We start from the raw sequence: 19,495 nt of genomic DNA on the forward strand, positions 1-19,495 counted from the left end.
TAAATTTAAAAAATAAGACAAACGAGTTCGAACGAACTTAATCGAGCCTAAACGAATCGAATACGAACACTAGCTCAAACACAAAAAATTTTTAACGAAATGAGAAGCTTAGCGAACGAACATAAACTTTATTCACGAACGTTAACAACACTGGAAATCTGAGTCAGCTCGAATTGTTATCGGCTCTAAATAGTAGATAATTGTGAATTGGGTTTACAGATCGTTCTCTCTTTGATCCAATATAGAAGGCCCAATTCTCAACTCCGCTTCTTTTTCAGTTAGCATTGTATTGTAGCCAACCGCACGGTAAGAAACCGCAGGGAAGCTTGTCTTTCTCAGCCTACACTCCCTGCTGTTCGTCTTCAGTTAATTGTCTACAATTTTGTCTGAGACACAGAGCTAGAAACCGTAATCTCGCTGGACAAATGACTCGAATTTCCCGAAGAAATATGCGAGGGAAAACTGTAACCTTCTCTGATGGTGATGAGCCGCCGAACAGGGCAACTCCGAATGCGAAAACCCGTGCGAAAGACCGAAGTCTCAATCGAGTATTAAGTTTAAGGTGGAAGATCTTCTTCGTTTCTGCAGCTGTTCTGGTTGCAATCGGATTGTATGGGATGAACTATTTTGTAAACCCTGAGAAGGAGTCTGTTAAACCCAGGGTCGTTACTCCATTACCTGCTCCGAAGCTCATGGATCTTCCTATGGTAAACAAGCAGCTAATTATTGTTTTTTTTATGTGATCTAATCATGAATGAAAAAATATTTTGTTGATTGCTTCGTCACTGTATATGAGATTTATCCGATGATTTAGTGAAATCGTTTTTTACAGTTCGAAGGGGAGCACAAGGAGAGTTTATATTGGGGAACATATAGGCCACATGTTTATTTTGGAATACGAGCAAGGTGAATGCTTGTTAGTAAGTTTACGTTTTTTCTTTATGTTGTGTCGTTGCTATTAGCTCTAAAACGATATGCTTGATATATCATCAGCTTAGGAGAAAATGTGAAGGGTAAGATACTGAATCCACCATTTTTGTGTGTGATATGATCTAAATTTGGATATGTTGTGATGAATGGAAAGTTCTTCTAAACTTGTACGTGGGGCTTTGTCAGTATAAACTGCCTTCTTTGACTGTTCTTGTATATGCCTCAACGTTGTTGAGATTATGATTGCTAAGGCCTTATGTAGTTCATACTAAATATATAGAATTCTTTCCAATTTTGCTTGCCCCTTCTGTATGGATGAACTTCACTTTTTCTTATTCTTCATTCTTTCAAGATACTTAAGATAGGACGTGTGTCGGTGTTTGCTAAATGTATAAGTTATGAAAAAAGTTTGACATTTGGAATGTAATAATGTTGCATTATTCTTTTGAGTTGTTTTCTTGGATATGAGTTTTAACTTGTGTTTATTTAAGTGTGTAATTTATCACTGCATCTATTTCATTAGTGTTTTTATTTGGCTATTATATACTGTGTGGTCAATACAAATATGATAAGAAGATGCCACTTTCAGGACAACACAGTCTCTTCTTGCTGGTTTGATGTGGCTTGGTGTTAAGGATGGGAGGTACACTATGCGGCATGTATGTCAAGACTCAGATGAGCTTAAAACCTATGGTTGGACACATCACAATGGACGGGATTATGGCCGACAACTGTTGGTTGACCAAAATTTGAAGTTGACGACAAGTTTTCTTAAATCGATGGAGACAGGAAGTGGCTATGGAGGGGACTGGGCAGTTCGGATTGAAGCAGAAAGTGAAGTGTAAGTTTCTAGTTGAGTTATACTGCTAGTTTCTTTAACTGAATATGTATAGACTATTCTTCCTATTATCAGTGAAACCAATGGGCAATTGACCTATATGTGGTAAATAAACATGACACGTTTTCTGCATTGAGAGTTAGAAAATTGAAAGGTCAAATCATCTTGAAAATGGAGTAGAAATATAGATTGGAAGCTTTCTGCATGAAACTAAAATAGGAGCATGTAAAAAAAAAAATGCTTAATGTTACAATATTTGGAGTCTATATATAGAGGGTTGTGGCAAGGATGCTCTTCCCAGATCTTTCCCAACTTACGTAATATTTGGATTGCCAATCTGTTAATCCTGTGTTTTGTTGGAATACTCTAGATGGTTAGCTTTGGTTCCTATTAATGCATTCTGATAAGTTGCTATTTATTTCTAAATGTACCTTCAAAACTATTTCATCACTTTAGATCGATGGATGTCCATCGAGCACTCTTGGCTTTCATGTTCAACATCTGTCATTCTTGCAAACTTCGGTGTAACTTGCTGATATGAAGTCTTTTCACTTTTGCTGCTGTAGACATAATGAGGAAATGTCAGATGTTGTTCACCTGTTCTTTTACATGGCTGATGAAAGTGGAACAGCTCTAGAATTAGGGAGGGGTGCCTCAGATATTCCAGGTGACCACATCCTTGCACTTGGTTCAAGAAATGATATTGGTAGTTGGAAGCTTCATTTAGAGTCAAAGGTATCTGACTTGGCCATTATATTTTCTGCAGCTATTTTAATACGACCTGTGTCTGTTCAATATATAATGACAAAAACTAGTTGATGTACATATTATTTTTCTGATTCTGTTGTTCTGTTTTAATGTATATGTCATGTTTGTCAGGCCTTTATATTATTAGTTCAACCATGACTAATTTTGTAGGAGGACTTTGAGTTCCATTATGCTGGTTTCAAGACAAATCACTTCCACAATCTATCTGACCTTGTCCAAATCAATCTTGCGATTCAGGTATCAAGGTCAAGTTAGTGTGTTTTTATTCTGGACTGCTACTATTGTTTTTTTTCAATCCAGTTAGGTTTCACTGAATGTGCTTTTAGATACAGTCGTTTCCTCTGGCTCATTTTCCTTACTTTCTGTCCAGGCTAGGAATACGGGTCGGTTACAACTCTCTGATACATCTGATAATGCACCAAATGTTCTAGTTTTCCAGGTCTATTGTCAATATTTTCATATATTGCCCAGAAACTTCCATAAATTAAAATTACCTGGTCTCGTATGTCATTTCTCATCTGTTAACTCAGCAATTTGTATTCTTAGTTCAGATCTCTGCAATGGTTCCCATGAAAGCAGATTTTTCCTTTGTGTCTGGTTCTAGTTTAAGGGTAGAAGAACGCATCAAACACCTTACAGGTACTGTGGTAATTCATTCTAATATGGTCTTTTCTCTCAACCAAGGGCAATGCTTTTGTTTAGCCACAACGTTCTTGATTGAATTTTGTAGAGAGAAGAATCATTATGCATTCTTCACTTTGAATTTTTTCCTCATGGACGCATGCTAGACTGCATTTCTCAGTGATTCAAATTTCTCATACAAACTCAGAAACAAGTTCTCATTTGGATTTGTAGCAGATAAAAAAAAAAAAAAAAAATTAAAATTCAAAAGTTCTTGCAAATGCGAAGTAAGCAATGCATGTTTAATGTTGCATAATTGATAAAGCAGGTCATATTAGGAATGATACATGTTTACTCATTTACTACAGAATCACAGATCACTCCTTTAACATTCTACAGAATTGAACATTGACGAGTATGCTATTTCTTGAATATACATAAATATCAGATTTAATTTGTTTTAACATTCACTGGACTCTCTGAATATCCACAAATCAGTTTCAAATGCCCGCTTAAATTTATGTCATTGTTGGATGAAATGAGTGGAGTAGAAAAGTGATTATAGATGTTGCTTCTGTAAATCTTATCCAATCCAGAGCTCCTTTTCAAGCAGTGTAATCACTTAGGGTTGGCAATCACATTTATAAAGCTTTCATCTAATCAGTGACTGAACACAGTATACCGAGTCCCTGCAACCAAGCTCTTGACCAGGAACGGCAAAATAATTAAACAAATGATTAAATTGCTTGTATTTGGAATTGTTTGCAGAGTTTCTGTCTCAGAAGAGTGGAGGATTTTCTCTGTTCTGTTTGTCTTATAGATATCTTTATCTATTTGGAGATTTCCTTTTATGCAAATTGTGGTGCTAAAATATTATTAAGTGTAATTAATAGGAAAAGCCCGAAAAGGCCCCAATTTTCTCCTCTTCAACTTCTGTCTGTACTTAAATCAAGCATTTATTTATGTACATGTTAGTCTATGCAACTTATAAAATGCTTGTTGCTAAAACCAGCTTGGAGTTGTCTATTGGTGAAGTTTTAAGTAATTATAAGTTAACTTGCTCTCAAATGAATGGTTCCTTTGCATGCATGATTAGCATGAAGCTTGTTTTTATTTTTCAGTTTTTCTTTTTGTCGTATTTGATACAAGTTAATTTTAGGGTATTTTTTTGTTTTAATTTGAAATTGAGGTGGTGATTTGAATTTTTGGTTTAAATAGTATTTTGATATGATGTTTTAGGATATGAAATCATTATTTTATTTTTTTTAAAACCGTGCATGATGAATAATTGAATTTTTTTATTTGTAATAAAAAAAACAAACACATCTTAATTTTTTTATTCTCTCTATTGAAATACTAATTACTTATAAATCACTCCAGGTGATTTCTTCACTAGTCATCTAGAGCAGAAGCAGAAGCAATTTGATGAAAATTTCAAAAGATGCTTTAATGTGTCTGATGAGGTACTTAATAGGATGATTCTTGTTCTTCTGATCCAGCCCCTAAAATTCAGATACATAATATATTTACGAATTCAAGATTTATATGTGCTTTATATTTCCACTCTGAGGTATGCCGTTGACTTTTTGGTGACTTCTTCATTTAGATTTCAGCTAAATGCCTAAGTTAACTTCATTTCTTAATCTTGAAGGTGTACACTTTAAATATATTTTATACATATTTGTTTCATTGTATAATTTCTTTACAATGCTAGGTTTAGTTTATTGACTTTGGATGTGTAAAAAATATCATTTTGAAATTTCCTTGTATGTAGTTATGCAATATTGGATAATGAGTTTCATATTGTCAAAGTTGTTGTATTAACCTAAATTCCTGGATTTTATTATTTCAAAATCAAGAAATGTGATTAAACATGTGAAATCATAGACAGTGACTGGAAGTTTTATCATCTGTTCCGCAGCACACATTTAGTTTACCATGGACACATATTAACATATGAAAGAATAATTATAAACTACATTGTGTGGAAGCAAATGTTGCTTTAATCTGTGCAGAAATTTTGTATGTGGTTATTTGTCGGTAACATCACATATCAAGTCACCACTATTTCTTGAGGTCAATCACACTGATATATTGAACTGAAGTACGGTTTTGGGACAATATGTGCCAGAACCTATGTATAATTGTCAATCAGATATTTCTAGTACTTTTGAGCCGGCCAAAAGATCTGGTCCAGTTATCAACTCATCAATCTACTTCTGTCATCACTATACTTCTCTCATTTGTTTGTTCTTTGGTTTTTATGTTTTCGAATTAAGGTCAGTTGTATTATTTCAGCTCGACTTTGAAGCCTCAACAGTGGGCAAAGCAGCTCTTGGGAATTTATTGGGTGGGATTGGATACTTTTATGGCCAATCAAAAATTTCAGTTCCACCATCTTCTAATGTAAGTTTGTTGGCTGAATTTGTTCTTATCCCATATATTTTGAGACTTTGGTGCCATAATGAGTGATGGGGTTTTACTTGGCCCCTACATGCCCCTCTTGTTTTCTTGCTCTTCATTTGTATTTTATTTTATTTTATTTTTTCTTTTTGTACATTAACTACAACCATATCTTTGATTTATATATGAATTAATCGTTCAAGTGAGCAAGAATATATTCTTGCTTCAGGTTTGAAAAAATTATTATTAGTATTTTTTTTTCTTTTTCTTTTTGTATATGTATGAATATGTATTTGAAATGCACCCACCTTGCTATAATACATTGTTCACGATGATAGTATTGCTGGTTGGAATTTGGAATGCCTAACAAAGTCATGCAGTGGGTTATTTCTGCATGCAGCTTGTACCTGGTGATAACTATGTATCATATTGGCCAGCTGAGCTATATACAGCGGTGCCTAGTCGTCCCTTCTTTCCTCGGGGTTTTCTTTGGGATGAAGGATTCCACCAGCTACTGATATGGTGGGTTATCTGTGGGCATGTTGATCTTTCTTATTTTGGTTTTTCTGGCGACTGGAGTACTATTTGTTAATAGTCAAAGCTTGATTTTTTTTTTTTTGGTTAAGAAAGTTGGAGACTTTTTTTATCTAACTCTCTGTCTTTTTATGTTATATATATAAAAAGGCGATGGGATGTTAGAATTTCTTTGGATATCATTGGGCATTGGTTGGATCTGATGAATGCAGATGGCTGGATACCACGTGAGCAAATTTTAGGTGCTGAAGCTTTAAGGTGAAATCGTGCTGATATCTTTATATTGCCAGCACATATCATTTTTATTATTTATTTATTTGTTTAGTTGTCTTTCTGTCTTCAGTAAGGTACCTCCTGAGTTTGTTCTTCAGCATCCATCTAATGGAAATCCTCCAACATTGTTTTTGGTTTTGAGAGGTTTGGTTCTCACTGCAGTCTCCATATCTCTTTTGTCATATATATATATATATATATATTTAAAATAATAAAGTGGAAGAATCACTATCTGGTCAATGGTCATACTCGTTAAATGACCTAGCATAACATTATACATTTCTCTTATTATATAATTGATTAGTGCCAAACCTGTAGTCATGTTACATCATATTAGTAAAAGAATCTAAATGTAACTATTCAAATACCATTGGTAATTTGCAAGCAATGTCACTCAAACCATTTTATATCATTGTATGGTAAAGCATCCAATCTATCATGCTGATATTTGAAAAGATACATTAACAATGGCTGTGACTATATATATTTGAACCATTTAAAATATCAACAATTTTATGAAGATACCCTTGATATGTTCTCCATTTTGGTTAGTCAGTAGCTGATTGGATCAAGAAACCATTCATCACACTTGGGTTAATGGGAAATTTTTAGTGATCAGCTGAAATATGAAAGTTATAAGGTACACTTTTTTTGCAGATCTGATTTGTGGCATGAAGAAAAACAAGTTCACTACATCTGAAAAAAATGATCTCACTGTCTTCTTACGTCGTGCATTTGCGCGTCTTGATGCATGGTTTAAGTGGTTTAGTTCTACTCAATCGGGTGAGCATAATATTACTAGTGCCTTACATTGATTAGTATCTTGTAAAAAAAGAAAATGCGTGTAACATCCTACATGAAGTCATAGTTTGATTGGAATACCCAGTTTAATTTGGTTGCTCTGTAAATGAAAGTTAGCTGTTAATTGCAGGAAAAATTTCAAACACTTACTTTTGGCATGGAAGGGACAACTTGACTAGACGTGAATTAAATCCAAAGGTTCCCATCCTCTTTATATCCTTTTAGGTGTTTTGATCAATATACATACGATACATGTAACATGTTTCTATCAATATACATAAGATGCATGTAACTATGTTTCTATCAATACATAAGATCCTTTGTGGGTAATAGAAATCAAGAAATAAGTTTGTCAAGATGTAACTATATTTATTTCTTGCTTCCGTCACAAAATTTCCAATCTTACCCCTACCCTCAGATGTTGAGAATGTCTGAAGAGTACATGCTTATTTTGAACGGCATAGTTCTCATATTTTAGTTTTACCTGTTTTTGTGCATTAGCTTGCTTCAGCACTGTAGAGTTGCAGCAGACATTATAGTCGTAACATATAACATTCTAAAATTTGGAGCAGGCAAAGGTAATTATTATTGATTACTTTGGCACTTAACAAATTTGTTCTTTGGCATCTCTAGACACTGTCTTCTGGATTGGATGATTATCCCCGTGCTTCACACCCAAGTGAAGATGAGCGTCACATTGATCTACGATGTTGGATGTACGTTGCTGCTGATTGCATGAATTCTATTTCAGAATTTCTTGAGGACAGTAATGTTGGAAAGGTACAAGTGGAAAACTAAAATTGAAGGAGTTGCTAAGCATTGAGTTCACAATATATGCTCATATGTATTTTGCAGGAATATGGAACGACAGCTAAGCAGCTATCAGACTTCGAGCTTTTAAACAAGGTAGTTTCTAAGGGTTTGTTCACTTTGTGTGTTTTTGGATGTATGTGTTTTTGGTGTTAGGTATGAAGAATCGTGTCCATGATATAGAAAATAATATTTTGTATTAAAATGTTGATTTTTTGTGAGTACATAAAGTATATATTATATATTTTGGTAATATTTATTGGAACCGTATCACTAGTAAAATGTTGGGGGAACACAGGCAATCCCTCTTGTCTGCTGTAAAACCTGTCTATCAATATCATATTAGTAGAAGTTGTATCGATCTGTTTGGTTTTCTATCAAACTGATGTTCTTTCTGTGTGCTTTTCAGTTGCATTTTGACAATAACTATGGAGCTTATTTTGACTATGGAAATCATACAGAGAAGGTACACTCTTTAGCTTTTACAGTACTCTAGCACCATATATATTTGCTTCCTGAATTCTGGTCATGCAAATCATTGACGTTTCTTGCTAAAATTTCTCTATTCCGTTACCATTTCCTACTGATATTGTTCTTAATGCTAGTGTCTGTTATGTTCTAATTCGAAACAAATGAAGATGAAGAAGTTCCGTATTGGACACATTAGTGGTGTAGTATTCATTTCTTTAATGTGCATGTTCAAAATATGAGAGGTAAGTATATGCAGAAGTAAATATAAATATAGTCGAACGTATGCTTATTCATGATGTTAGAATTAACTATTGATGTAAGAACTTGTTGGTGGAAGCTGACAGACATGAAAGTTTTGAATTATACAAATTATGACCTTGGCTTACCCCATGTTTGACTCTCTCTCTCAGGTTCGGCTAACTTGGCGGGTTTTAGAAACACCGGGAAATTACCCTACTCGTGAACTTGTACGAGAAGTTTTAGAGCAGCCTTCACTTAGACTAATTCCTCATATCGGCTACGTTAGCCTCTTCCCCTTCATGAATAGACTTATACCACCTGTGAGTTAATCAAGGATCTGATGCTACAATTTACAGATTTTGTTTAGAAATATATATGTAGATATATATATATATATGTATATGTTCTGGTTATTTGATGTTCGATTACATTCTACACATTGCAGGAGTCGGGGATACTAGAAAGACAGCTGAATCTTATATCGAATTCGAGCATTCTGTGGACTAAATTTGGGCTTAGATCTTTAGCCAAAACAAGGTAGAACTATGGATAAATATTTTTAGGTTCGATCAAGAATACTCACAAGAATTTTGGTGAATTTTGTTCCAGCTCAATATACATGCAACGCAACACCGAGCACGATGCACCTTATTGGAGAGGACCAATTTGGATGAACATGAACTACATGATTCTCTCCGCACTTAAATATTATTCTGAAGGTACAAAGTTTCAAATGATTTTTCTTATTCTCAGTTTCAACTCTTAACTGTATCTTTATCAAGGTCGACTTGGTTGTTGTAGCTGATGGGCCATACCAAGACCAAGCTAGAAATATATACAATGACCTGAGGAGTAATGTGATCAGGTATTCCCCCCTAAATCATATCTGCACAAAATCCAGAGCGTTTCTTTGTGTTTTGAATTTGAATTTTCTACGCTCTACTCCTTGTGAACATGAACCTGCCCCTTTACACCTTTTCTTTTACATGGAGCTCGAGTGTTATTTCATTTTCTTTCAAAATGGCAGAAACGTTGCAAAGAACTATAAGCAGACCAGGTACCTGTGGGAGCAGTATGATCAAAAGAAAGGACACGGAAAAGGCGCAAGAGTATTCACCGGTTGGACTTCGCTTGTAGTTTTGATGATGGCTGAGTTATACTACGATTGTTAGATGAGCTCAATACAATGGCGACATCCAACAGTTGGGATCATTGCTCAATTAGTCGGTCATATTACAAACCGGCATAACATTAGCAGAGCAGAATCGAATAGATCAACCCTTAGCTTGTTTTGAACCTTATACTACACCACAACTAGTTTTTCAAAATGAAGAATCTGATTCTACAAATGGTCATATTCGAAATTTCTAGGATTGACATTGTCACAACATAATCTTGGCTGGAAATGGATTCTGAAATTTCTCAGGATCGATATCGTCATTCTATGCTTAGGAAATTTCTGCATCTTCAGCCATTATGATTTCCATGTCGCGCATGTCACGCTTCAGCACACTGCCAAGCCGAGCAATGGCTTCTGTCTGCCGTTGTAGGACCTGTTTGCAACACAACCAGCCATCCAAATAACCGAAAACAATAAATGAATGCCAGAAATATAAGTGTCGTGTGTACCTCTTGCATGTCAGCTAGACTTTGCTCGTGAATTTTGGCTGCTCCGAGCAAATATGGGCCACCGTTTAGACCGTCGGCTTGAAGCCTAGACAACGTGAGCAGATTCTGAACCCGTCTGGAAAGCTCTGCCCCAGATCCTTTTAACTGCAAGAACATGCATATTTACACGCTTAGACCCATCATCAAAACTGAAGTTTGATATTAAACATCGAAAAAATAACCTGTCGGGTTATTGCAGCTAGCTTCTCGGCCAATTCTACCTCTCCTTTCATAAGGGGAAGTCTGCTTCCTTTGCCTTCCAATGCTTCTATTATTCTCATAACCTGTGTACAGTATATAACATACGTAAGATTATTAATTACCGGGATTATATGAAGTAGAACCAACAGAAGATTATTCGCTTTAATATACACAAGAATGTTCGAAATCTTCAAAATTTGTTCCAAGCATCCACATTAAAACTTTGCAAACCAAGGATCTCAAATGTATGTGGAAACACTGCAAATAAGCTATTAATTACCGGGAGACAACCACTATAACTGCTACTCACTTGGCCTGAATATTCAGAATCGAAAATGAAATAAAATGGCAAGATGAGATGCAGTAGGTTATAACAGTTAAATCCAATCCAAATTCAATGGAAACGCCTTCGCTCTATTCTCTTTGAATGTCCTTCAGTTTTTTTTACTATGCAAACAATTTCCTATAAAATCACATTATTCATCAAAATACTATTTAAATCGAAAACTAAAGCAAAACACCGAGACAAAAAGAGCAAACCCTTCTTTGCAAATTACAGTACACATAAATTAATTTCTTTTTGCGGTGAAAATTGTATTGTAATCAATGAAAATCCAATCGAATACTTCACCCGCAAAAGACGCCTTTGGAGGCTTTGCTCCTTTTGCTGCATCCGTTGAATCGATGGAAGTGTGTCAACTTGAAAGTGTCTCTGAAGCTGCACTAATTGAACGACAAAGAAATCTTCAAATCGAAACAATAATACACCAAAAGCACACACATTTATATAGACATGAGAGAGAGAGAGAGAGAGAGAGAAATCACCATCTTCACATTGCTTTGAGTCATCTTCAACCTCTCAGAATCTGAGAGTATAACTTCATCTTGGAGCTTCATAAACCAAGATTCAGAAACCGGCCAAAAATCATACATATTGTCAAATGATTATCATTGAGTATGAGAGAATAAGTAACACATTGAAGGAACTAATCAAATTTCTTTGCACCTTAAGACGCTGCGAAAGATCCTTAAAGCCTTGCACAAGTTGGGGCCACAGGCTCTCCCGTTTGGAACTCTCCATGCCTTCTAGCTTCGCTATTGCTTCTGCCCACATAATCTGATGGTCTAAACTATTATAAAAGACTCCACAAGAAAAATACGTTCAATTCAAGCACCGGTGATGGATATCAAATTGGCCATTCTGAACTTACATCGGATACATTTGCAGGCTTCACTCTGTACTGAGGATCGGTCACACTGAACAACAGATGCTGCGAAACCAACAAAGGTGATTGATGAGTTCACTCAATCTAAAATACACATATCACTGACGTAAACTATCTCACCGCCCAATACATATTACGTAGTATATTTCAAGAAGCTGTGACCTAATCAACAACCTAGCCATATCCAATCGCTAGATAATTTTTCTAAGAGCTATTGCATAATTTTTTGGTGGATAAGCTTCACTCCGAGTTTCTTTAAGGTCTGAATTTTGTCTCGGACTGTTCATCAATTTTTTGTCTTCAAAAACCATCAAATCAAACATATTTTTTATTTAAAATATCACATCAAACAGCTATTTATACTACATCAAATACTATTTCAATTTGAAGTTTTACTACTACTAAGACCCAAACCCCAATCCAAACATTAGAGAAACACTCACTTGCTCAGTATGAGCAATTTCAAACTCATACTATTTTCACAATCTTGAGCTCAAAGTGGTAATTTGGAAATCTTAAGTTTAATTAAAAAACCTCAAATGGAAAGTTAAACCAAACCCCGACATTAATTCAGGTTTGAGAACCTTTCGATCAAGCCGAAAGGGATTATCAATTAGCTAACCTAAGGTGTAGACATCTCACTTTCTTTTCAGTCTTGTGGCAGTATAAACCATATGAAAATTATCAAATCAGTAAACGCAGAGCACACAAAAAGAGATCACAAAGCGCTGAAAACTCAAACCTTGAAGGCATATTTAGGGTTCCCTGACTCTTGCTTATACGCATCCACAATTCCCTGGAAGAACAACACAATCAGTTCAAATTAAACAAAGTAATTGATCGGAATCCTTAAAGCTCGTCACTAAATTTAAATTCGCGAACCGAATCCCTACTTGAATGTCTCGATCTGCCAGAGAAAACGGAAGAGGTGCAACAGGAGCCATCTGAGTTGTCAGCTGTAAATTCATAAAATTTGTCGGCTGCGCTTGCGACGCGGCATTGAACGGCGTCGAAAATCCAAACGGACTTTGCTGCTGCTGCTGAGGCGTCTGAAACAGCGATGGGGTCTGCTGCTGCTGTTGGGGTTGAGATTGCTGCGAAAATGGTGTCGAAAACAGCGAGGAGCCGAATGCCGGAGTTGAAGGCGTTCCGAAGGCCGGCGTCGAGGAGGGAGTGCCGAAAGCTGGAGTGGAGGAGGGCGTGCCGAAAGCTGGAGTGGAGGAGGGCGTGCCGAAAGCGGGCGTGGAGGAAGGCGTGCCGAAGGACGGCTGAGGCTGAGGCTGAGCTCCGAACATTATTATCGGGGGCGGTGGCGGAACCCTAGATTAGATTTGCAGTTACCGCCAATATTATGGGGATGGTCGCATTTACAGTGGGCTTCAAATTTCGAGTTTAACGAAATCTTTTTAAATTTCTAATCTTTTTATTTTTGATAAATTTATTAATTTTAATCATACTAAATAAATATAAATCAATTTAATTAAACTACGTCGTCACTCTGAAATCCTTTTATTTGTATTTCTCTTTTCAATTAATAAATATTTTTATCTGTCTTTAAAACTTCTTATTTTTCATAAAAATTAATTTATGATATTGATAAATAAATACATATTTTTTATTTATTTGTATTATATAAAATTTTATTATCTATAAAATAATATTCATATTGCATCTATTTTATTGAGATATAATTAAAAAAATTAAAATATCAACAACACTACTTATATAAAAAATAATAAAATATTATCATAATTTATTATTGATAAGTTACTGGCCTACACTACTTAAAATATGATGTCCCTAATTGACATAGAGTATTTTTTAATGAAATAAGAGTGTATATTGCTTCAATTTTTTTATTTTTTCCAACTTTTGTAAAATATATTACTCCCTTCGTACCTTTTGAAATGACTCTTTGGTGTTTTTCAATAGATTAAGAGATAATACTCTCTATGTCCCACATTACATGTTCATGTTGCCGTTTCGGAACATCACACATACCATGTCATTTACCATATTTGACAAATTATTATATACTTTAAACATAATTAAAATTTCTTAATCTAAAATTAATTTAATCTAAATATACATACATATAAATACCACCCACCTTTACCCTTACCCCCACCACCCAATTTATCTTCCCAATTCACTTTCTCTCTCCCCGATCTGAGAAACCCTAATCTTCGCTCACGTATTCTCTTGATCTGCGCTTTGGTCATCTCAGATTGATGTCTTCGGTCTACCAATCGTCGACGCTTTCTCCCCCGAGCTCACAGCAGCCCTTCCCTAAGTTGGGATCCTCTTTTCGCTGCCCGAACTGTGGCTATTTTTCTGGTAAAATCCCCAAATCGTCCGATGAGCTCTTCCCCGTCAACCCAGCTTCTAGTGACGGTATTTCCCGTCAATTTACTGGAGAGAAGGTTAGTGCGAGTGAGGGTTTCTCATTTTGGGTACCAGACAGTGAATCTTCATTCGATTTAGGGTTGGATATCAATGTCTCACCTCTAGGGCGGGAGAAGGCATCAGTAACTTCTCTCCGGCATCAACCGTCGCCGGAAAAGGACAGATTGTTTGATAGCGGCGCTGGATCGCTCCCAAAAATTGACGATATCTGGTTCGAACTTGGGTATTGCCCAAACTCTGACGACGATTGCGATTCCGAGCCTACCTCGTCCCTATTCCGGCGGTCTCGACAAATACGTCCCTATCGTGGACGTCGGTGAGATCTAAACAAACTTTTGCTCGCATTTCATATATTGTTATGTCGGGTAGCTAATGAGTATATTGCAATTCATGCCGTATTTAGTAATTGTGGCTTGAACATGCATTTATTTTATGTTTTGGTGGATGTTATTGAATTAGCTGGTTGAACTTTGGGTGTTATACCATTCTGTCTCGCCTAATATTTCCGATTTGTTATTGTCGGCTTCGAAATGACATTCACGATTACATATACTCATATTAAAACTGTTTTCACTTAACAACCCAAGTTCTAATCTATGAATTTAGGTTAGCAGTTTGAAAACAAACATTTAGTTCGGTAAAATGCATTTCATCAAAATGTTTACACTATAAACCTGTTAGTAAGTACCTTTACAGGTTTACACAAGCATAAACACTTACAAAAAGACTTTCTTACATCAATTCATAGTACTAATAACCTAAATCACTTATAACTCGTTCAATACCTGTCACATCACCTTTTTCAATTACATAGTGAATGCATTCATGTATTAATTACATTGGAACACTTATGTCATTTGGGAGATTCCCATCTCTCAATAAACTATCTTTTCTCATATGTGGAAGCTTATATGAGTTGTCACCCTTTGTTTCCATCACTTCAATCATGCAGCATTGCAAACTAAAAAGTACCTTGTTTAAACATTGGGGTGTCAACTCATTGAAGCTAGAAATAACAGCATCCAGTAGGTCATTCACTGTCTTGCATGATTTCTTAGTTTGTAAGCTTTGTATAGCTCAAAACCAACCTAGGTCATTCACATTCATGTCGGGTGAATTTGGAGGTTGCTGAATGAGTTTGATGTTGAAACCGTTGTTGTTTGCTGCTTGTACAAAGTCCGGATCATCTTCTTCTCCTTCTGCGGCTCCTCGGCCTCGCCGCAATCACAGGGTCTTATCTCACCTTTCTGATTATGTTCTTGACTCTCTAGCGTCCTCTCACCACATGTCTACTGCTTTCCTTCTTTGTCCCGAGCCACAGTCCGAAGTGGAAGCATTGGCGAGGAAAGAATGGAGACAAGCTATGACCAACGAAATGATAGCCTTAAAGGAGAATCACACATGGTCTATTGTTCCTCTTCCTCCTGGTTGCACTCCCATCAGATGCAAGTGGGTCTTTAAAACTAAAGTGAGAGCCGACGGGAGCTTAGAACGATCAAGGCCAGACTTGTTGCTAAAGGCTAAAACCAACGCAAGGATTTTGATTATCATAAGACTTTTAGTCCTGTTGTTCAACACACTACAGTTCGTCTTGTGTTTGCTCTTGCAGCTCACTTCAATTGGCACTTAGAATAACTCGATGTCCACAATGCTTTTCTGAATGGCGATCTGGATGAAGATATTTACATGGAGCTTCCCTACGGATATTCGACTCTCACTAGTGAGGATATTCCATCCACTCACGTTTGCAAGCTTATGAAGGCGCTCTACGGGTTAAAGCAGGCGTCTCGACAATGGAATACGAAGTTTACTGCCACCTTGTTAGAGATGGGTTTTGTTCAGACGACTTCTGACCCATCATGTTTTGTCCGACATTCGGTTAATGCTAATATTCTAAGATTATTAGTCTATGTGGATGATATTATTTTGACTAGCAGTTATCATGAAGATATGGGCAAAACCATCAGTGTGCTTCAAGAGAAATTCCGCATGCGACTTCTAGGAATTCCACGCCTTTTCCTTAGGATTGAGCTCACACATTCCTCCATTGGCATCCGCCTGTGTCAACAAAAGTTTATCACCACTTTGCTCCAAGAATATGGTTGCACTGATGCTAAACCTCATGTCACTCCCATTGAGGTAAATCACCACCTGGCAGAAGACTCCTCAAGGCCTCTCGATGATGGTACACCCTTTCATCAACTTGTGGGAAAGCTTCTTTATCTTACTCTCACTCGTGTGGATATTACGTATGCAGTCCAGGTCCTCTCCCAGTACATGCATACCCCAACTCAATCACATGCGGCAGCTACTCGTGTTCTCAGATACTTACGTCAAGAACCCGAACAAGGACTTTTATTTTGCCGCTAGTCTCTCTTAACCTCACTTGGATACAGTGACAGTGATTTGGGAGCTTGTCGAGAGACACGACGGTCAGTAACTGGGTACTGCATTTTTCCTGGCAGTTCATTGATTAGCTGGCGATCAAAGAAATAGTCAGTTGTCACTCGAAGTTCTATGGAGGCAGAATATCGTGCTTTAGCGAGCTACGCCTGTAAAATTATGGGGATCCAAAATCTGCTGAGCGAATTGAAGATCACTTGCATGGGACGGTTGCTATGTGATAATAAAAGCACGATCCAAATCAGCAAAAATCCAACGCACCATGATCGGACAAAGCACTTCGATTTGGACGTACATTCTGTTTGTGAAAAGATACAAGCCAAGTTGTTCGAAATAGATTACATACCCACCAAGTCACAACTTGCTGATATTCTTACAAAAGGTCTCTCTGGACCAGTGTTTCACAATCTGCTGTCCAAAATGCTCATCCAAAATACCGATGAACATTTTGAGGGGGGCGGTGGAAAATTAGCTTCTTGCTGCTGCAAATTATCCAGTGCTGAGGACATACAGACGTGCACCTCAGTCATGCAGCCACATGCAGAGACTCCGCCATGGCCTTTGTTTGAATTAATTCACTCCATGAGCAGAAGACCATAACGATTTCTTGTTATGTTTCAGATTTGTTGTACATTTTTGTTAGGGTTGTTAGGGGTCTATTTGCGTGTATATAAATAGATACAAATCTGCTTAATGGAAAATATATAGAAGAATTCCTTTTATCTTGTGTTTCTTTCTCTTCTTCAATACATTAGAATTATCTCGCTCAATCTTCATCAGACACGGGAATTTAAGTAAAGTATGATTAGTAAGTAATGAATAAGTGTATTAATAAAAATAATTATTGTATAGTAAAAATAATTATTGTGAAGGTTGGAATAATATGATTTATTGCACTTGAAGAGAATTACAATATATGATTATATAGAATGATAAGAGAAATTTATGAAATAGAATAGGGAAGGTAAGTAAAGACAAGAGTAATCTACGGGAGACAATTAAGGAGCTAAGTATAGAAGATGCAGAATTAATTAGCATAATTATCGCTAACACGCCCCCGCAAGCAGAGCGTGGGATTGTAGGAAATGCGAAGCTTGGACCTGAACATTTCATAGGCTTGTCGAGGAAGACTTTTTGTGAAAATATCGGCAAGCTGGAGCGAAGACGGAACAAACTGAGTAATCGAGACATCCAGATTCGACTAGTTCTCGCACAAAGTGACAGTCGATATTGAGGTGCTTGGCGCGCTTGTGAGAGACTGGATTCTGGCTAAGGAACAGTGCACTTCTGTTGTTACAAATGAGCACTGGAGGAGAAGCCGGAGAAGCGTGAAGGTCTCGAAGGAGGTGAGTAACCAACATAAGTTTTGATGTTGTATTAGCAAGTGCCCTGTATTCAGATTCGCAGCTGGAGCGAGAGACTGTTGGTTGCTTCTTCGCACTCCATGAGATAAGATTTGGACCTAGAAAAATGGCATATCCATATGTTAAACGTCGAGTGTCAATGCAATGTGCCCAATCAGCATCCGAATATCCATGAATACCATACTGCCCTGGTGAGAAAGATAGACCGAAACCGAGAGTGCCTTTAACATACCTTAAAATACGTTTGACAGCCTGAAAATGCGCAAGTGTAGGGCGCTGCTAAAATTGGCTGACAGTATTAACATAATAAGCAAGGTCAGGGCGCGTGATTGTTAAATATTGAAGGGCACCAACCAATGAGCGATATAATGTAGGATCATGAAAAGCAGAACCAACAGCTGTAAAAGTAGCGCCGGGAGCTAGAGGAGTGGAGACTGGTTTGGAATCAACCAAGTCTGCGCGGGCGAGAATATCGCAGGCATATTTACACTGACTGAGGAAGAGACCAGAAGAGGTGTATGAAACTTCCAAGCCAAGAAAGTACCCCAGACGCCCAAGATCCTTAATGGAAAATTCGGTGCGTAGGCGAGACAATAGAGAAGAAACTGCAGCATTGTCGTTTCCTGTGACAACTATATCATCAACATATACTAATAGAGAGATGAGTGTAGACTTTCGTCGAAGAACAAATAAAGATGTGTCAGCAGTACTGCAAATAAATCCAAGAGTGCACAAAAAATTCCGAAGACGATGATACCAGGCCAGAGGGGCTTGACGAAGACCATAGAGAGCTTTCTTAAGAAGGCATACATGATTTAGATACAAGGGATCAATGAAGCCAGGTGGTTGCTCCATAAAGATCGGCTTAGAGTCGTAACTGTATGCCCGAGAAATGGCCTCCTAAACGTCCCTAGATGTTTTGCATCCGATCACGAGGGCCATCGAGTCCTCGATAAGTGTGGAGATGAGAAACAACTTCAAGAGTTGATCACGGTAGCGCCAATGTGTGTACGCAGGATTTGGTTGTTGGCCATCAGCGGTGGTGATATTGACGGAAGATGGTGAAGAAGAGCCATCGACGAGAGACAAAATTTTGACTGACGATGAGGGGCTCGATCTGGGCATGCCAGAGTAAATAATTGGTAGAGGTTAATTTGATAGGGACCATGTGAATCATAGTAGAGAGGGGAAGGGTAGGAGAATCTTGTTCTGCCATAGAAAATGAAGAAGGAACGCAGCAGCAGGACGGTGGTGAACAAACCGAACAAAGGGTTTCACACCTAATTGGCTGATACCATGTGAAGATTGGAATAATATGATTTATTGCACTTGAAGAGAATTACAACATATGATTATATAGAATGATAAGAGAAATTTATGAAATAAACCAGGGAAGGTAAGTAAAGACAAGAGTAATCTACGGGAAACAATTAAGGAGCTAAGTATAGAAGATGCAGAATTAATTAGCATAATTATCGCTAACAATTATAAATTAAGATTAAGATAACTAAATAGTTTAATTTAGATTAAAAAAATAT

The 19,495-nt window shown here is 37.0% G+C and overlaps 2 protein-coding genes across 3 annotated transcripts; one reads left to right on the forward strand and one right to left on the reverse strand.

Moving 5' to 3' along the window:
• Positions 1-300: 300 nt before the first annotated feature.
• Positions 301-9,909, forward strand: LOC127245424 (mannosyl-oligosaccharide glucosidase GCS1-like). 2 transcript variants are annotated; one of them, XM_051266293.1, is made up of 22 exons: positions 301-707; positions 833-906; positions 1,520-1,771; positions 2,335-2,503; positions 2,687-2,773; positions 2,907-2,975; positions 3,088-3,175; positions 4,538-4,620; positions 5,456-5,563; positions 5,961-6,082; positions 6,245-6,352; positions 6,438-6,511; positions 7,025-7,150; positions 7,299-7,366; positions 7,802-7,948; positions 8,024-8,074; positions 8,388-8,444; positions 8,860-9,009; positions 9,135-9,226; positions 9,299-9,408; positions 9,491-9,554; positions 9,717-9,909. In XM_051266293.1, the coding sequence occupies exons 1-22, from the start codon at positions 426-428 to the stop codon at positions 9,859-9,861; spliced, it is 2,526 nt and encodes an 841-aa protein (XP_051122250.1). In that variant the 5' UTR covers positions 301-425; the 3' UTR covers positions 9,862-9,909. The 2 variants fall into 2 exon arrangements, with proteins under 2 accessions (XP_051122250.1, XP_051122251.1); XM_051266294.1 differs by lacking the exon at positions 9,717-9,909 and having other exon boundaries at positions 9,472-9,554.
• A 95-nt stretch (positions 9,910-10,004) lies between these two features.
• Positions 10,005-13,157, reverse strand: LOC127245426 (nuclear pore complex protein NUP54). The gene is made up of 9 exons (XM_051266295.1): positions 12,678-13,157; positions 12,527-12,580; positions 11,770-11,829; positions 11,565-11,675; positions 11,384-11,449; positions 11,190-11,276; positions 10,540-10,641; positions 10,319-10,462; positions 10,005-10,242 (listed from the first exon to the last, which is right to left on the reverse strand). The coding sequence occupies exons 1-9, from the start codon at positions 13,077-13,079 to the stop codon at positions 10,138-10,140; spliced, it is 1,131 nt and encodes a 376-aa protein (XP_051122252.1). The 5' UTR covers positions 13,080-13,157; the 3' UTR covers positions 10,005-10,137.
• Between the last annotated feature and the right edge of the window lie 6,338 nt (positions 13,158-19,495).

The sequence above is a fragment of the Andrographis paniculata genome, unplaced genomic scaffold (genome assembly GCF_009805555.1).
Source record: "Andrographis paniculata isolate CXL003 unplaced genomic scaffold, ASM980555v1 Contig22END, whole genome shotgun sequence".
NCBI lineage: Eukaryota > Viridiplantae > Streptophyta > Magnoliopsida > Lamiales > Acanthaceae > Andrographis > Andrographis paniculata.

Bases quoted from the DNA above. Each gene is read 5' to 3' on its own strand.
- LOC127245426 (XM_051266295.1), bottom strand. From the start codon at position 13,079: ATGTTCGGAGCTCAGCCTCAGCCTCAGCCGTCCTTCGGCACGCCTTCC. The intron at 11,830-12,526 runs GTTTGAGTTTTC...TTGGTTTCGCAG, and splicing joins ACCCTAAATATGCCTTCAAG to CATCTGTTGTTCAGTGTGAC. The intron at 10,243-10,318 runs GTACACACGACA...TGTTGCAAACAG, and splicing joins GTCTAGCTGACATGCAAGAG to GTCCTACAACGGCAGACAGA.
- LOC127245424 (XM_051266293.1), top strand. From the start codon at position 426: ATGACTCGAATTTCCCGAAGAAATATGCGAGGGAAAACTGTAACCTTC. The intron at 9,409-9,490 runs GTACAAAGTTTC...TGGTTGTTGTAG, and splicing joins ACTTAAATATTATTCTGAAG to CTGATGGGCCATACCAAGAC. The intron at 9,555-9,716 runs GTATTCCCCCCT...TCAAAATGGCAG, and splicing joins CTGAGGAGTAATGTGATCAG to AAACGTTGCAAAGAACTATA.